We start from the raw sequence: 18,386 nt of genomic DNA on the forward strand, positions 1-18,386 counted from the left end.
ACATTGCAGAGACTTGTGAAAAAGCCTACGTGGAGATTCTGGCTGGGCAATGATCTCTTACTGCTGTCTGAAAGAGGTTGAGCCATTTTAAATACGGAAAAGGTATTATAGATGACTGATGCAGAGAAAAACACCTGCGAGGGGCCAGTAACATATCTAAAAAAAAAGACACCAAATTGAACAGAGAGATGGGAGGGTGCAGAGTTGAACATGGGGTAGAACGTAAAGATTGTGATCACAAAATCAAATTGAGGTGGGCGCTTCATTAGGTAGTGGTAGGGTGGGAGAAAAGGTGGGCTGCGGTGTGAGAGCGTGAAAGGCAGAGGGTCCTTTCAGCAACCTCACTGTTCTTACAGGCCGGGACTGTGTTTCACTGATGTGTGTGGGGCCTGAGCGGCTAATCTACCATCTCGGAATAAACTCCATGACCTCCGCTATAAATCAAAAAAAAATGAGACTTTGTTTGCAGTTTCGTTTTAAACACTTTCAAACGTTTTGCAATCTGTGTACCTTTGGCAGTGCTGTGAAATTTGTTGTTACCATGGTGGCAGATTTCAACTTGAGAAAAGTATATTCTGCTCTGCTTTCTTGTGGAAATGCAAAGTCTCTTAATGACCTTGAATTGGGTATGATAATTTCAATGGACAGCCTCTGAAACTGTTTAGGATTAAAATGTCATCTGTTATGAATTTTCTGTGACTGCTGGCAACCAAGGGCTGCAGTTAGTGAAAAAACTTGAAAATGTGCAGGGCATGCTGCATGTACTGTTTTGATAAAGGGAAGGAAAGGGTTATGACAACCTTGCCAGATTTCCAAATAATAGGCACGGCCACTTACTATGGGCTGGTAAACATCCAAGCAATAACAGTGTATGTTATACTATTACAGTCAATGAGTAATAGGAGTTGTAGCTGTTGGTAATTTTTTTACTGCATTGTGATATACTATTCTGTAAAGAAGTGTGTGTTCACATTTTTTCTACATTTCAGCATTTTTGGGGTGGTGTTAATGGATATGAGGATATTGTTCCATATACTGGGTGCAGAGATGGAAAATGCCTGCTGTGCTGTCTTGTTTTTACTTTTTACACTACTTAGTTTTCAGTCTGATAGTATCCCGTAGGACCCACCAGCCCTTCTTAGTTATCAGGCTTGCATGCTTGACTATACATCACAAACTTTTACGCCTCACCACTTCGAAATGTCACCAGCCGCCACCGGCATACATATATATGTATGTTTATATATATATAACTTGTTTTGTGGTTTTGATTTTATTACATAAAATACTGTGCTGTAAAATCCCCTATGGAACTGAGAACAGCTGCATGTAAAACACAAAATTCAGCATTGTAAATGTACAGTAATTTATATAGCACAAATCACCGAGCGGTTTCTAAGCGCTTGCTTAGGGAACCCGTCCTGGTATTCCCCTGTGAGATATCCCCGGCAGGGTATCCGCAAGGTGAAAGCCAGGCATCCCGCCGCGAGGGGCCGTTGTGGAGATTAAGCAAGCTATTGCCCAGAATTGCAGAGTGTGAACCCGTGAATTGAGTGGGCACCAGAGCGAGAATTGTCAGGTCCATGGACATTTTTAGGACTAAAGACCCCGGCGAGCCGGGAATTGAACCCTGGTCCCAGGCTGATCTCTGCTTCCAGGTCTGCCTCCTCTAACCAGTGAGCCACACTTCTCCAATTATAATGGTAGCCTCTCCAAACCACTCCAGAGAACTCTAAAATTGTAAAGGCGACTACGATTGTGTGTAATGGGGAATCAAATTATGTTGCACAACTGTCTAAATTATGTGGCAAAGAATGCAAACTATGCAGGACATTCTCTGAGGCATAATTTCTGCCATCTGAAATAGAAACGTTCTTGGTGAAATCTGCGAACATTGCAAACTATGCAGCAAGTTATGTGGCAATATGGAAAATATGGTGCATGGATTTGATAACACCAATCGTTGCCCATTGTTTTATTAGCATTGGTAAAGAAAGTTAAGCAACAACTAAGTATTAACTAACTCCAATCGATGCTTGGATGATAGAAAATATTTATTTTTTGTTTTTAAGCAAGAAATGAATTCAACAGTCACTAACCAACACAACTTGGGGCAGAAGTCCATGCTCCGTTCACACAGTGGATTTCTGAGGATCCTTCCATTTCATAGTTTTCATCACATTCAAGGTCAAACACATCCCCGCTGCGATATACCTTCGTGTACAGTAGTCTAATAGAATGTGGTATTTGTGGTGGAGGCGGGCATCTATGTTTTATATCTTGAACAAAAAATAAAGAGAGCACACAGGAATATAAAAATGGTGCAAAACATATGGTAAAAATATTGTAGTGCAATGAATAATAATGAAGAAGATGATTGCTAGATCATGCAAATGGTCAATTCTATAAAAATCGATTGTTGGACACAGTATCAAACATCTAATTCATGATTTAGCACAAGTCTACACCAATCAGCTTTGTTGTAAACAAAAGAGGAACTGTATGCCCAGATCCGGGTCAATCTACTCGCATGAAAATGCTATTTTTTTATGAGAAACTATGGAACATCTGTTGTATGTTTTATCCTAACAACTGTAAAGGCAATTACCATTTTACATGTAGGACAGTGTCCACAGCAGGAAAAGAGAAGAATATCAACACCTTTCAATTGACCACAATAAAAGAACAATGGTAGAATATTCACATTTATACACAGATTACTACAAGTTTATGGTAAACTAGACCCCTTAGTATGACCATACTCCTCTCTTCAGTGTCACAATTCATTGTACTCAGCCATCAGCTCCTTCTTTCCTTTGACACTGTGAATATTCCATTTCAGTCCTAAAGCTCTATGTGTTCTGCCATTATTTTTCTTAACACTAACTCCCATGTGAAGTTTATCCAGTGGTGTTCATACTTGTTATATAGAAACAGTCAAATGATTAATTTCAAGTCCAACAGGCAATTCGTATTCTAATACTTAATTGGGGTACATAAATGAATTGTATCTCAAACTCAGAAAAAAGATTCAAAGTTAAATCTACTTTTAGCAGTGAAGAAGGAGGTTGATGTCTAATGAGAGCAAGTTTGTGCTGATAGGTGCAGTGGAATAAAAAGTGAGTACTATTATCAGTGTCTGTGTTTCTTTTTTAGAATAAATGTTCTTATCACATGTGCATATCCAAGTGAGACCAATCAGAAACCTGAAAAATGGTGACCTAGTTGTGAGGCCACAGGAGCTTGTGAACTACAATCAGCACCAAAAACGTAACGTGATTCATAGTTTGAGTGTTGGTGCAAAATCTTCATTCCTCCATTCCTTAACTGTTTATGTATGAACTCTCATGGCCTGGACTACAGTCATTAATATTCATTTTAAAAAGGTACTCCAGTATATAACATATGCATTTGAAAGAAGCAGCATTGATAAAATAAATGTTACGATGTAATAGTGATCCAACGGAAAGAAAGCCAAAAGTTTCAGAAGATAGCAAATATTTTTCCCCACAATTATAACAATGATTAGGTTAGGTTACGTTTATTGTACAGTTAATTTAAACCATTACAATCAATGTAACAAAATAAAATAGATCACCATTAAAACACAATAAAATTTAGATAAAATATGACCCAGGAAAACTTTGAAAAGGAGGAGACAAAGTGCAATGACATACGAAGCAAGGTGCAATGTGCAATGTGCAAGGCCACCGTTTAACCTATACACGGATTGTGGTGTGTATCATGCCTGTTCCTCAGCATTCACTGTAAACAAGCAATCTGTTTCCTGTCGATGTAGTCTAAACATAATGGCAAAGAGTGGCCAGTATCGTAAATCAAGATCTTAGCAGCAATTTAGGGGAGTTACCCGGAAAGTAATAGTGCCTGGGTATATACAGTGCACAATCGGCGAATGTTCCGTCTGCAGGATTCAGATAGAAATCATAAGCATTCAGCTTATTTCACAGCAGAAAGGGGTTCTGGGTACAGATTGTCTATTTGCAAGCAAACTACTATGAGGTAAAGCGATACAATCGTAAGAAAATGTCAGATGCTTGGGGAAACTAAGTACTACGCAGCTGTTTGCAGGAATATTACTGCGGAGTAAAACAGTGCATACATTTAAAAATATCATAGGATGCTTAGGCAATGTTTATCTAGTACTTAGAAGCAAGTTTCAGTTGAAAGGCCGAGGGCTCAAAAGAAATGCCTCTTGTGAGAAGAGGTACGGAGTGCTAGAGCAGCAGCTATTAAATCTGCAAGATTCTAGAGACGAGCGTAGGTATTCAGCTTGACTTGCAACAAAGTAAAGTGCTAAGTGCAAGGTTGCCATTTACAGAGATCTTACTATAGAGTGAAACAATGCATTCATTCAAGATTATTGAATATTAAGTGCATAGCAGCTGAGTGCAGGATATTGTGGTAAAGTGAATGCATACATTATAGATCATTAATTATTTGAGAAAGAGACAATCAGCGTAAAGGATAATTGTATAGAACAGACTGCCTGGAGCGAGTCCTTTTTAAAGCACATGGTATATCAGTCTTTAACGTTGCTGATGTTCCCATTGAGGGAGCAGCGGAGGCTGCATCTTGAGAGCTTTGTATTAAAGTGCTGTGGTCCGTTCGGCCGTTGTATAGGTTGCAAACTGGTTGGCCTGTCTTTTTATGCTCAATTCAGCGGCGGATAGGTATTTCACCAGGCGACAGCTCAGTTGGACATCCTCGCTGGAGAAGTATGTTAACACTGCTTGTCTGCAAGTCTGAATGTGTTTCTTGTTAAAGAGTGGTCTTAGCAATATCTGACGTTCCCGTATCAAAGTCTTGCATATAGTTAGCAGATGTACTCTGTACTCCTCCACCTCCCTGCAAAGCCGGCACATTGCTGGCTTCGGGGGGCGTAGCCAAGGTGGCATATGATATGCAGAAGGTAAAATGCCTAGGCGGAGTTTCAGGAACTTCTCTTTTGGTTCTGGAAAAGCTGCTATGAAGATAGACTTGAGGTGATACCTTATTATAAGACTGCAAGGTGAAACATCCATGAGCGCACTCTGTAGGGCAACTTTTATCGTATATGAGTGATTCTTCTTTCACCTTGATATTTACAATTTCTGTGAAGCTAACAAAGGTCCCTGGTAGCTCCCAAAGTTCCTGCAGTTCCAGTTGGTTAAGTGAGTTATCCAAATAACATTTGTCTGGGGATTCCTCCTTAGTTTTCAGTTCTTTCCACAGGTAAGTATTTTATGAGTCAGGCGGACCCCTTTTAATTTTAAAACAACTTTTAATGAATGCCCATTTGTGGGCAAGCTCTTGCCTTTGTATCCCAGACTCTAGCCTTAGTTGTGTGGGAGATGTATATCCTGGTAGCCCAAATATCATTCGGATTGCTCTTGTTATTATACGGTCTAAGGTTTCAGCGTATTTTCCTCTCATGGCTTCGCTTCCATAACTGATTGATGGTGTAAGTTTCAACTGGATCACTCTGGTTAAAGAGAGGAGATTTGGTCCAGAGATGTTGGGGCATATTACCAACAACTAGCGATAATGTTTGTCTCTAACTTGTTTAGAGACAAAAATTATCGCCGCACATCGGCGATTTTTATCGCAGATAAACCTTGCTATTAGCAAGGTGTATCGCAAATGCGATAAAAAACGGCCGCAATGCATGAATATCGCTGAAAAGTCAGCGATATTCATGCATTATTGAGCAAATGCTCTTAGCCATGTTATCCACCTCCCATTGGATAACATGGCTAAGAACTGCTCAGGGCAGGTGTTAGCTTTTGGAGATATTCGCGCTTAGCGCGAATATCTCCAAAAGTTGGTAATAGGAGATAGCGATGTTAGGGACTGTTTCCAGTCGCTAACATCTTGGCACGCCCACTTTGCATGTCATTAGTGATAAATATCACTGACATGCAAAGCGGGGCCCAAGATGGTCGCTATCTCCTATTAGCTGTCACTAACTGGTGTTAGCGACAGCTTGGTTATAAGGAGATAATTTTATCTCCGCTTTCTTGGCTTTTAAAGCCAAAAAAGCGGAGATAAACCCCCTTGATAATATGCCCCATTGTTCTTAAGGATTCTTAGAGCCACAGTGGTCATTGTTCCCCTTTTTGTATGGCCTCAATTTGAGCTATATAATTCTCCTTGTTATCAATGGTAACTCCCAGGAACTTATGGTTTTGTACAGCCTTCAATTTACATGACAACAAGTGCCAATGATGTTTTGACATTTTTTGCACAGGTTCACGCTTAAGATTTAGTTTTTTTCTCTATTAATGCTGAGTTTGTTCTCCTCCGAGTACTGAGATGTGGTTTCAAGCAGGTGCTGTAAACCTACTGTTGTCTGGCTTATGAGCCCCAAATCGTCCCCATAGAATAAGTTAGACAACTGAAGGCCGTCTAACTTTTGAGAGTGCAAATTGCTTCCATTGAGAGAGACTGAGAGCTCCGCCATAAAAAGATTAAAGAGTATTGGGGCGACTACGCAACCTTGTTTCAGACCGGTGGTAGTTGGGATCTTCTTTGTTAGGTGGTCTCCTGTGCCCAATTTTACTTGCACCCAAGTGTTGCTGTGTGAGAGGACTAGCTGTTCTAGAAGTAGCATTGGAATGTTCAATCTTTTACATTTTTTCCACAATAAGTTCCTATTTATGTGGTTGAACACTGAACTATAGTCGATAAAGCACGGTTTTGTGACGAGTGCAGCATCTATCAATAGGGACAGGGTCAGGATGTTGGTGGTAATGCCCATATTCTTGCAGAAGTTTGTTTGGTTTATCGGCATTGCTGAGATTTCCGAGGCTTAGGACGTTAGTTCTTGTAAGAGCAATCCTGCATAATATTTGGCTTCATTGTCAAGTGAAGCTACCAACAGGTAGCTTTTTGCGTTGTTTCTGTTGCCTTTTTTGTAAATGGGAGAGATAATCAATTCCCTCCATGATAGTGGTATTGTCGATGTGCGCAAGATTGTCTCATAAGTCGGTTTTAAATATTTTAATATTCTGTGTCTTGTTTGAATAATATGGGCGGGAACTCATTTGGTCCTGAAGCTCCCTCATGCCTGCCTTTCGATATTCTTGTACAAATTTGTATGATTGTAATTGTAGAAGGCTGTTCAAGTGTTATGTTAGAAGACGTGTGAACTGTTAGTGCTTCACTTTGTAAAAAAGTTGTCCAAGCCTCTTCTGTTAAATGTGAGTTGATATTTAGGTTTATTCCTATTTTGCCAAAATTGCGCACTATTCTTTTTTTTTGTGTCATGTAAGAGCATGGCCCAAAGTGCTTCCTCACCGTCTTTTTTAAGTCACCAGATTAAATTCCTGCACATGGCTTTCAATTGCTTCAGCTCTTGTAAGGTCTTCCAATCAGAGTCGCCTTTCTTCAGTCTCCGGAGAGCGCGGTTTAACAGCGCCTTCAGTTTTTTCAAATTTGCATTATTTCCAATATTGGAGTAGGGGTGATTGGTTTTGGGGAGTCCTAATCTCTTGCTTGGGTGGATTCCCTTTTTTACTCCATGTCTGTTTCCTAGATTTTTTGTAAACCTCTCCCAACTTCTCAACCTATCAGAATCTGCGGCTTGCGCTTCTTCCACAAGTTGTTTGGAAAGGAAGAGGAGGCCTTCCAGGTCATCCGTTTTACATTTTATACTCTAGTCATTAAATGTGTATTCCAGATCCTGTGCATTTGCTGGTAAAATTGGTTTATTGTGATTTCCTGTGGTAAATGGTCACTGTATTCAGAGATTCCAATGTGATAATCCATTACTTTACAGAACATGCAGCGAGAGGCAAATGTGTAGTCTATTGTAGTACTTGCTACAGTATTATGAAATGTTGCCATCTGTGGACAATCTCCTGGAAATCTTCAGTTTAATACTTGGAAGCCCAGCTGCTTGAGGATAGCCAGAAGCCTCTGGGTTGTTTTTGCTTGTCTTCCGCCTGAGTTATTGTCTTGTATTACTGCGTCCCATACGAATGGGTCCTCCTCCGTATCAATATCTTCAGGTGTATTCCTGAACATATTTGAGTTGAAGTCCCCAGTAATGATCAGACTATTGATCTGCTCTTCTGTTAAAATTTTCTCTAGCTCCTCCTTCAGTTGCTGGGTGCCTTTAGTTCTACCACGTGGGTGTAAATAGAGATTCATGAGAATTATCTGCTCATTTTTATCCTCCCCTATAAGGTGATTCTGAGCACTAGCATGGCGTTTGGCGGTGCTAAGCTATGCATAATGCCTCCATAGCATAAATGCTCCTTTTACACCTGTATGTAGCAAGGCCTCCCTTGCTGTGACCAAATTTGGCGCTTTTAATAGCAGGTAGAGAAAGCAGATCAAATCCGTTTAATGCTGGTGGCGATTCTCACCAAGTTTCCTGGAATTAAATTATATTAAATCTTTGTAGGTAAGCTTGGAGTCACATGAACAAAAACTTTGACAGAGGGTCCTAGGGAAATCTTTAAAGACCAGGTAGTGTTCAATCCCCAATCTAATACTGAACAACAACATAAGAAACTACCGGTCTACAAACCGTGAGATGTGATATAACAAAAGACTCCTAAACGTCTGAGCCGAACAGAAAGGATAGCATACATGAGTTAGAAAAGAATCCCATCAGCCCACATCCGTGGCTACTCTTCGTCATCTGGGATTGGTGGTTGGTAGCACCACTCATGCAATCAACCAAAAATGGTATCAAAACCAGGCTTGTTTTTGTACCCCAGTGATCGGTACAGCCACTTGCCAGTCTTGATAAGTGGTGCTGAAGATTTGCAGTGCAGAAAAGGTGAAAATCATAAGGTGCAATTGTTAAAATTGGATACTAAGATAGTTGCAACAACTTTAATAAACACTATCCTAGTGTCAAATCTAAAAACAGACCGCTAACAGTTTGAAAGGATAACTGTCATGTGCGGTGAAATAACAGGTCTACATCTTTCAGCCACAAGGCTTTCGTCAGGACCAATACAACAACTCTACTGCAAAGATGTGAAAATGAAATACTCAATCAAATGGTTGGTGCGATACAGCCTACCATATTCTATAGCTCCCATCAGATAAGAAGGCAGTACAGGAACTTTGGATTCATTCCTACAAAGTAATATAAAGAAAAATGTATGCATAGTTAAATTCTAACCCATCTCATTTGACCAAGAACATCCAGTGTCACCGTTACTCAACATCTCACTCATTTCATACAGTGCAATACTGTCCATATAGCCACTCGTATATGACTTTTGCGACCATCATTTCTGAGGATCCTTCCATTTCATAGTTTTCATCACATTCAAGGTCAAACACATCCCCGCTGCGATATACCTTCGTGTACAGTAGTCTAATAGAATGTGGTATTTGTGGTGGAGGCGGGCATCTATGTTTTATATCTTGAACAAAAAATAAAGAGAGCACACAGGAATATAAAAATGGTGCAAAACATATGGTAAAAATATTGTAGTGCAATGAATAATAATGAAGAAGATGATTGCTAGATCATGCAAATGGTCAATTCTATAAAAATCGATTGTTGGACACAGTATCAAACATCTAATTCATGATTTAGCACAAGTCTACACCAATCAGCTTTGTTGTAAACAAAAGAGGAACTGTATGCCCAGATCCGGGTCAATCTACTCGCATGAAAATGCTATTTTTTTATGAGAAACTATGGAACATCTGTTGTATGTTTTATCCTAACAACTGTAAAGGCAATTACCATTTTACATGTAGGACAGTGTCCACAGCAGGAAAAGAGAAGAATATCAACACCTTTCAATTGACCACAATAAAAGAACAATGGTAGAATATTCACATTTATACACAGATTACTACAAGTTTATGGTAAACTAGACCCCTTAGTATGACCATACTCCTCTCTTCAGTGTCACAATTCATTGTACTCAGCCATCAGCTCCTTCTTTCCTTTGACACTGTGAATATTCCATTTCAGTCCTAAAGCTCTATGTGTTCTGCCATTATTTTTCTTAACACTAACTCCCATGTGAAGTTTATCCAGTGGTGTTCATACTTGTTATATAGAAACAGTCAAATGATTAATTTCAAGTCCAACAGGCAATTCGTATTCTAATACTTAATTGGGGTACATAAATGAATTGTATCTCAAACTCAGAAAAAAGATTCAAAGTTAAATCTACTTTTAGCAGTGAAGAAGGAGGTTGATGTCTAATGAGAGCAAGTTTGTGCTGATAGGTGCAGTGGAATAAAAAGTGAGTACTATTATCAGTGTCTGTGTTTCTTTTTTAGAATAAATGTTCTTATCACATGTGCATATCCAAGTGAGACCAATCAGAAACCTGAAAAATGGTGACCTAGTTGTGAGGCCACAGGAGCTTGTGAACTACAATCAGCACCAAAAACGTAACGTGATTCATAGTTTGAGTGTTGGTGCAAAATCTTCATTCCTCCATTCCTTAACTGTTTATGTATGAACTCTCATGGCCTGGACTACAGTCATTAATATTCATTTTAAAAAGGTACTCCAGTATATAACATATGCATTTGAAAGAAGCAGCATTGATAAAATAAATGTTTCGATGTAATAGTGATCCAACGGAAAGAAAGCCAAAAGTTTCAGAAGATAGCAAATATTTTTCCCCACAATTATAACAATGATTAGGTTAGGTTACGTTTATTGTACAGTTAATTTAAACCATTACAATCAATGTAACAAAATAAAATAGATCACCATTAAAACACAATAAAATTTAGATAAAATATGACCCAGGAAAACTTTGAAAAGGAGGAGACAAAGTGCAATGACATACGAAGCAAGGTGCAATGTGCAATGTGCAAGGCCACCGTTTAACCTATACACGGATTGTGGTGTGTATCATGCCTGTTCCTCAGCATTCACTGTAAACAAGCAATCTGTTTCCTGTCGATGTAGTCTAAACATAATGGCAAAGAGTGGCCAGTATCGTAAATCAAGATCTTAGCAGCAATTTAGGGGAGTTACCCGGAAAGTAATAGTGCCTGGGTATATACAGTGCACAATCGGCGAATGTTCCGTCTGCAGGATTCAGATAGAAATCATAAGCATTCAGCTTATTTCACAGCAGAAAGGGGTTCTAGGTACAGATTGTCTATTTTCAAGCAAACTACTATGAGGTAAAGCGATACAATCGTAAGAAAATGTCAGATGCTTGGGGAAACTAAGTACTACGCAGCTGTTTGCAGGAATATTACTGCGGAGTAAAACAGTGCATACATTTAAAAACATCATAGGATGCTTAGGCAATGTTTATCTAGTACTTAGACGCAAGTTTCAGTTGAAAGGCCGAGGGCTCAAAAGAAATGCCTCTTGTGAGAAGAGGTACGGAGTGCTAGAGCAGCAGCTATTAAATCTGCAAGATTCTAGAGAAGAGCGTAGGTATTCAGCTTGACTTGCAACAAAGTAAAGTGCTAAGTGCAAAGTTGCCATTTACAGAGATCTTACTATAGAGTGAAACAATGCATTCATTCAAGATTATTGGATATTAAGTGCAGAGCAGCTGAGTGCAGGATATTGTGGTAAAGTGAATGCATACATTATAGATCATTAATTATTTGAGAAAGAGAAATTAATCAGCGTAAAGGATATTTGTATAGAACAGACTGCCTGGAGCGAGTCCTTTTTAAAGCACATGGTATATCAGTCTTTAACGTTGCTGATGTTCCCATTGAGGGAGCAGCGGAGGCTGCATCTTGAGAGCTTTGTATCAAATTGCTGCGGTCTGTTCGGCCGTTGTACAGGTTGCAAACTGGTTGGCCTGTCTTTTTATGCTCAGTTCAGCGGCAGATAGGTATTTCACCAGGCGACAGCTCAGTTGGACATCCTCGCCGGAGAAGCAGGGTAACACTGCTTGTCTGCAAGTCCGAATGTGTTTCTTGTTAAAGAGTGGTCTTAGCAATATCTGACGTTCCCGTATCAAAGTCTTGCATATAGTTAGCAGATGCACTCTGTCCTCCTCCACCTCCCTGCAAAGCCGGCTTCGGCGGGCGTAGCCAAGGTGGCATATGATATGCAGAAGGTAAAATGCCTAGGTGGAGTTTCAGGAACTTCTCTTTTGGTTCTGGAAAAGCTGGTATGAAGATAGACTTGAGGTGATACCTTATTATAAGACTGCAAGGTGAACCAGCCTTGAGCGCACTCTGTAGGGCAGCTTTATCGTATATGAGTGATTCTTCTTTCACCCTGATATTTACAATTTCTTTGAAGCTAGAAAAGGTCTGGTAGCTCCCAAAGTTCCTGCAGTTCCAGTTGGTTAAGTGAGTTATCCAAATAACATCTGTCTGGGGATGCCTCCTTAGTTTTCAGTTCTTTCCACAGGTAAGTATTTTATGAGTCAGGCGGACCCCTTTTAATTTTAAACCAACTTTTATTGAATACCCCTTTGCGGGCAAGCTCTTGCCTTTGTATCCCAAACTCTAGCCTTAGTTGCATGGGAGATGTATATCCTGGTAGCCCAAATATCATTCGGATTGCTCTTGTTATTATACGGTCCAAGGTTTCAGCGTCACTTCCTCTCATGGCTTCGTTTCCATAACTGATTAATGGTATAAGTTTCAACTGGATCACTCTGGTTAAAGAGAGGAGATTTGGTCCAGAGATGTTGTTCTTAAGGTTTCTTAGAGCCACAGTGGTCATTGTTCCCCTTTTTGTATGGCCTCAATTTGAGCTATATAATTCTCCTTGTTATCAATGGTAACTCCCAGGTACTTACGGTGTTGTACAGCCTTCAATTTACATGACAACAAGTGCCAATGATGTTTTGACTTTTTTTTGCACAGGTTCACGCTTAAGATTTAGTTTTTTTCTCTATTAATGCTGAGTTTGTTCTCCTCCGAGTACTGAGATGTGGTTTCAAGCAGGCGTTGTAAACCTACTATTGTCTGGCTTATGAGCACCAAATCGTCCCCATAGAATAGGTTAGACAACTGAAGGCCGCCTAACCTGGGAGAGTGCGAGCTGCTTCCATTGAGAGAGACCGAGAGCTCCGCCATAAAAAGATTAAAGAGTATTGGGGCGACGACGCAGCCTTGTTTCAGACCGGTGGTAGTTGGGATCTTCTTTGTTAGGTGGTCTCCTGTGCCAATTTTACTTGCACCCAAGTGTTGCTGTGTAAGAGGACTAGCTGTTCTAGAAGTAGCGGTGGAATGTTCAATCTTTTAAATTTTTGCCACAATAAGTTCCTATGTATGTGGTCGAACGCTAAACTATAGTCGATAAAGCACGGGTACAAGGGCTGTTCCGTGACGAGTGCAGCATCTATCAATAGGGACAGGGTCAGGATGTAGGTGGTAGTGCCCATATTCTTGCAGAAGTTTGTTTGGTTTATCGGGATTGCTGAGATTTCCGTGGCTTAGGACGTTAGTTCTTGTAAGAGCAATCCTGCATAATATTTGGCTTCATTGTCAAGTGAAGCTACCACCAGGTAGCTTTTTACGTTGTTTCTGTTGCCTTTTTTGTAAATGGGAGAGGTAATCAATCCCCTCCATGATAGTGGTATTCTGTGGACGATCTCCTGGAAATCTTCAGTTTGATGCTTGGAAGCACAGCTGCTCCAGGATAGTCAGAAGCCTCTAGGTTGTTTTTGCTTGTCTTCCGCCTGAGTTATTGTCTTCTATTACTGCGTCCCATACAAATGGGTCCTCCTCCGTATCAATATCTTCAGGTGTACTCCTGAACATATTTGAGTTGAAGTCCCCAGTAATGATCAGGCTATTGATCTGCTCTTCCGTTATAACTTTCTCTAGCTCCTCCTTCAGTTCCCTTGTATTGGAAAAATCAAGATGTCTAAGAAGGGAAGATGTGTTTTGTTGAATTCAACTGTAAACTTCAGGAATCTATTTTGGGTATTAAGCCAGGTCTGAAACTCCAGTATGGTATTGGAGGTGCCTCGATAGTGGTATCAAACTGTTCAGTTATTTGGGGAATGAGACTTGATGTAAGCATGGCGTATTGAATGCCAGCATTCCAATGATCGTACATTTTGCTTACATTCATGTATAGTCCATGCACTGTGATACCCTGTCAATATCTATGCATAAATTCTGTGCACTCTTTGGACTGCTGGCAAACAAGTGACACTGCGTCAAATACGTGAGGATCAAGTGCACTATAACCATACTTCACATCACCCAATACTTATACATGAATCCACGAGAACTAGTAATGCATAGTCCCGAAGACTTAGTGATGATTCCCTTACCTTTATTTACTAAACAATCACTGCCTTTGACTGAAGATGACGCTCTGGGAACCACCAGCACCACTGTTCCCAGGAGCATTAGGATTTTTTCAGGTGATAGACCACGTAATTAACTCATGTGGATTCTACCCCCAGGTAGTCCTGACGTTGTTAGACTAATGCTGCCGAGTACCTTTAACGTCTAGATTTGTAATCACACTTAATTTCTAGTACAAATGCGACTTCTGGTACGAATATAATTTAGGCCCTAATAAATTGACAAAGTGGACACAATTCCATTACAATTTAGCTCAGCCACAAGGATTTTCTATTTTCTCATTTTTTCGCCAATCTCAATCTTTATTCAAGTGCTTTACTATCACACGATGTTATGGGAACTACAATTTCCATGAGCTCATTGTAACAAACGCTGGTGGATAGACCACGCGAATAACGCATGCACAGTCGTCTACCCGGAAGCCTTTCCAAACTACGGATGTGTTGGCAGGGGATTGTGGTTCCTTTAAACATGTGGCATGTAGTTTCCCCGCACCAATAGAGTGCCACGTTAAGCTCTATTTATTCATGACATCATGAGCAACGCGATTACCTCCCCCTCGACTCAGCTTTTCCAGAGGTACCGATGGACAGGTAGGGACCAGCATGTCTTGGCCTTTCATTAAAATTGATTATTAGGATCTGTTCCTATGTGTTTTAGTTTGGGGAGAACAACTAGGCATTAGAGACTAATAATAAAAATATATTCTGCTTCCCTTCAGACGATTTTGTCTAACGTGTAGATGGCGTTTCTCTACCAGGCTTTAGAGACACAACTTTCTGTGGCCGGGATATCATACGTTTTTTGGGGGGTAGCCTGCTTATGGACCCGATAATATTGACCAAGGCATTGATTTTTAAGCATGGTTATACCATTCAACCTCCCTATATTTCCATATTCATGTGTACTATGCAAGTAAGGATCCCTATGTTTCACCGCTAGAGCATGTCCAACAGAGGCTCTTTGACTAGACTCACTTACATGCCTACCGACCCAGTCATGCTAAGGTTTTCAACATTCTCCCTCGTTTGGCCTGTGAATGTGTAGGAGAGACTATACACTATGAGAGCTGTTATAAATATGAGTTATTAAGCGCATCTTAGTCAGGGGTCCCTGCGGAAGCGCCTTTATTTAAGGAGTGGTTTTCATTGTAATAGAGCTTTTTATCTAATATGGGAATAGTTCCACAATGAGAGTTCTTTCTTGTGTGAGCTGTTATGTTTACCCCTTTTTAGAGCGGGCCTCATTCCCTGTGCAGTCGCCAGGAGAGGTGAGGAGTACTTCCACAGAAAGCTGGGTGAGTACAAAAATTCTATGATGATGCTCGCAAAAGTCGCTTATGAGTGGCTATATGGACAATATTGCCATTGTTTGAAATGAGTGGGATGTTGAGTAACGGTAACACTGGATGTTCTTGCTCAAATGAGATAGGTTAGAATTTAACCATGCATACATTTTTCTTTATATTACTTTGTAGGAATGAATCCAAAGTTCCTGTACTGCCTTCTTATCTGATGGGAGCTATAGGATATGGTAGGCTGTATCGCACCAACCATTTGATTGATTATTTCATTTTCACATCTTTGCAGTAACGTTGTTGTATTGGTCCTGACGAAAGCCTGGTGGTAAAACATGTAGACCTGTTATTTCATCGCACGCAACAGTTATCCTTTCAAACTGTTAGCGCTCTATTTTTTGATTTGACACTAGGATAGTGTTTATTAAAGTTGTTGTAACTATCTTAGTAGCCAATTTTAACAATTGCACTTTATGATGTACACCTTTTCTGCACTGCAAACCTTCAGCGCCACTTATCAAGACAGGCAAGTGGCTGTACCGATCAGTGGGGTACAAAAACAAGCCTGGTTTTGATACCATTTTTGGTTGATTGCACGAGTGGTGCAACCAACCACCAATCCCAGATGATGAAGAGTAGCCACGGATGTGGGCTGATGGGATTCTTTTCTACCTTATGTAGGCTATCCTTTCTGTTTGGCCAGTTTAGGAGCCTCTGTTATATCACGTCTCACGGTTTGTAGACTGGTAGTTTCTTATGTTGTTGTTCGGTAAGCTTGGAGTTCCAAGTCCAGGGTCTTTTCTCCCAACCCATTGATGTTCCAGGAGCAGAATTTAAGGACATTTTGAACTTTGATTGCAGGAAGATTGGTATGTCAGACATTTGGGCTTTTGGTGTGTATAGTCCTGGATAACCAGCTCCACTTTTGTGGGAATGTTCTTTTTGTTCCATTGGTCCTATGAGTCAACTGATATCTAATTTCTTTGCTCTCTGAGCTTTTGCTACAGGCTCCACATAGCACTCATTATGAATGTGTGCTCAATTGAGTCTGCCCAAGTTCTTTTTGATTTTCCGAAGTAGCGATTAAGGGTTCCGGATACCTTGGTTTGGCGAAGGGCCATAGCTTGATGCCCCAAGTATATAGTTTAATGTGTTCTTTTAAAACTTTATCTGCTAGGCCTGGTGTGGGCCAGACTGTTTTAGTTGCTTCCACTCCAGATTGTTCTGGAGACTCCACAAATTCTATTGACTCTAGGTCATTAGAACTTATATTCTTCAAGCTGCTGATGGAGTTTAGTAGACGTAGTATGTTTCCTCTGTTTAATATATCAACCCGTACCTTTGACTTATACTCAGGATGGAACATGATTATTGTAGAGTTTGGGCATGCTGTTTGATCTATGGGCAGTTCCTGTTTAGCCATTGATATATCCTCCGACTCTGGGGATTCGCTTGTTGTAGTTGTTTCAGTACCATGTGTGTGACTTCAGCATATCGGTTCGGCCTCAGGACGGAGGCTTATTTCAGGAGGGCCCTCTTGTGTGCGTCCTCTACTATTGTGAGATTCGCTCTTGGAGCCCACTCCACCACTTGTGATTGTTTTGAAGAAGTCACTTCCTTTTGCTTCTGTCCCCTCTTTCTGGTTCAGGCGTTCTGAGGGCTCTTGGTCGACCAGGCAAAGAGGCACGTTAATTTCCTGTTACTATGTTCGGCTCACTGGTTGATTTGCTAAATGGAGTACGGCGTGCGGAGCTTGGATCTTCGCAGCTGAGTACGGGGAATTACACGACCAGCTTCACACCTTAACTCAGCGACCCGGTAGCTCCATTCCGCACCACTGCATCACTGCTGTGCTTGACCGTTGCTTCACTGCCATCCTGAGTGGCGGCAGCCCGGTAAGTTAGATTAACTTATATCGAGTGAGGTGTAGCTTGCAGTTGTGGGTGCTGTGAGGTGCGGCATGCAGGCGGAGGCCACGGGCAGAGGCTCCACGCCCTCCCTGAGCCCTCACAAAGCCAGAGATGCGGAGCGGTAGGAGACCGTGAGTGAGTGAAGCAGGCAACAGGGTTAGGCTCAACCTGCTCCGTTCTGCCTGACTGTTCTGCCTGCACTGCCCATTCTACCATTCTACCTGCCCATTTGTATTTCTGGGCCCGAGTTGCCCCAAGACACCTGAGATGCCCTTCCTGCATGCTTGTCCATCTGTCCACCTCCCAGCCAGCTTGTCTGCTCCTCGCTGTGGGCCCAGAGATGCCCAGAGACGGCCAGAGGTGCTCTGACCTGGTGCCTGGGGGCGCGAAGGAGCGGCTGCTGCATAGCTGGAGGTGCAGGTGCTGGTGGGCATGGTGAAGGAGTGGCAGGGTAGTGGCTTGAGCTGAGGGCTCTTGGTCACACTCTCTCTCATCGCCCGCCTGTATTGAGATGACTGGGAAGTCTTCCTTTAGGTCATTCCCCTGTCCGTGGCTCTTGCCCCTGCGAGGTGATATTGTCTGAATTAGCTTTTAATTTCGCCCCTTTCTCTTCAGCTTCCTTCGCTGTTTTGATGTAAGCAAGTTGGTTGGTAGAAAAGTTGTTCCAGGGAGGCTGATGTTGTGTGCTGTGTTGCGCTTTGGGAATGTCGAGAATGTTGGTAATTCTTCCCTAGTTTGATTTTTTCCTCTATTCCTGTTGAGAACAAGCCCTCTCGGGCAAAATAGCCTCCGGTGTTGGGTCCTGGCCCCGGGATGGATCCTCAGTTGTCAAGTTTCTTAGTTGTTGCTCTGCTCTTCTCATTGTGGCTGTATTTTTTTGGTGGTGGTTTCCTTATCACAGCATCTCTTATGTCAGAGAGAAGATTGTCCAT

At 41.3% G+C, this 18,386-nt stretch overlaps 1 protein-coding gene across 2 annotated transcripts in view; it reads right to left on the reverse strand.

The window, feature by feature from the left end:
* F13B (coagulation factor XIII B chain) overlaps nt 1–18,386 on the reverse strand; it is a 286,489-nt gene that overhangs the window by 229,344 nt on the left and 38,759 nt on the right. The window contains exon 4 of one of the 2 annotated variants that reach the window (XM_086955274.1): nt 2,100–2,279. The exons of the other annotated variant lie outside the window; for it this stretch is intronic. Coding sequence (XP_086811400.1) covers nt 2,100–2,279 — 180 coding nt within the window. The remainder of the gene's footprint in view (nt 1–2,099; nt 2,280–18,386) is intronic. 2 annotated transcript variants of the gene reach the window in all.

This window comes from Lissotriton vulgaris, chromosome 1_1 (genome assembly GCF_964263255.1).
Source record: "Lissotriton vulgaris chromosome 1_1, aLisVul1.2, whole genome shotgun sequence".
NCBI classification, from domain to species: domain Eukaryota; kingdom Metazoa; phylum Chordata; class Amphibia; order Caudata; family Salamandridae; genus Lissotriton; species Lissotriton vulgaris.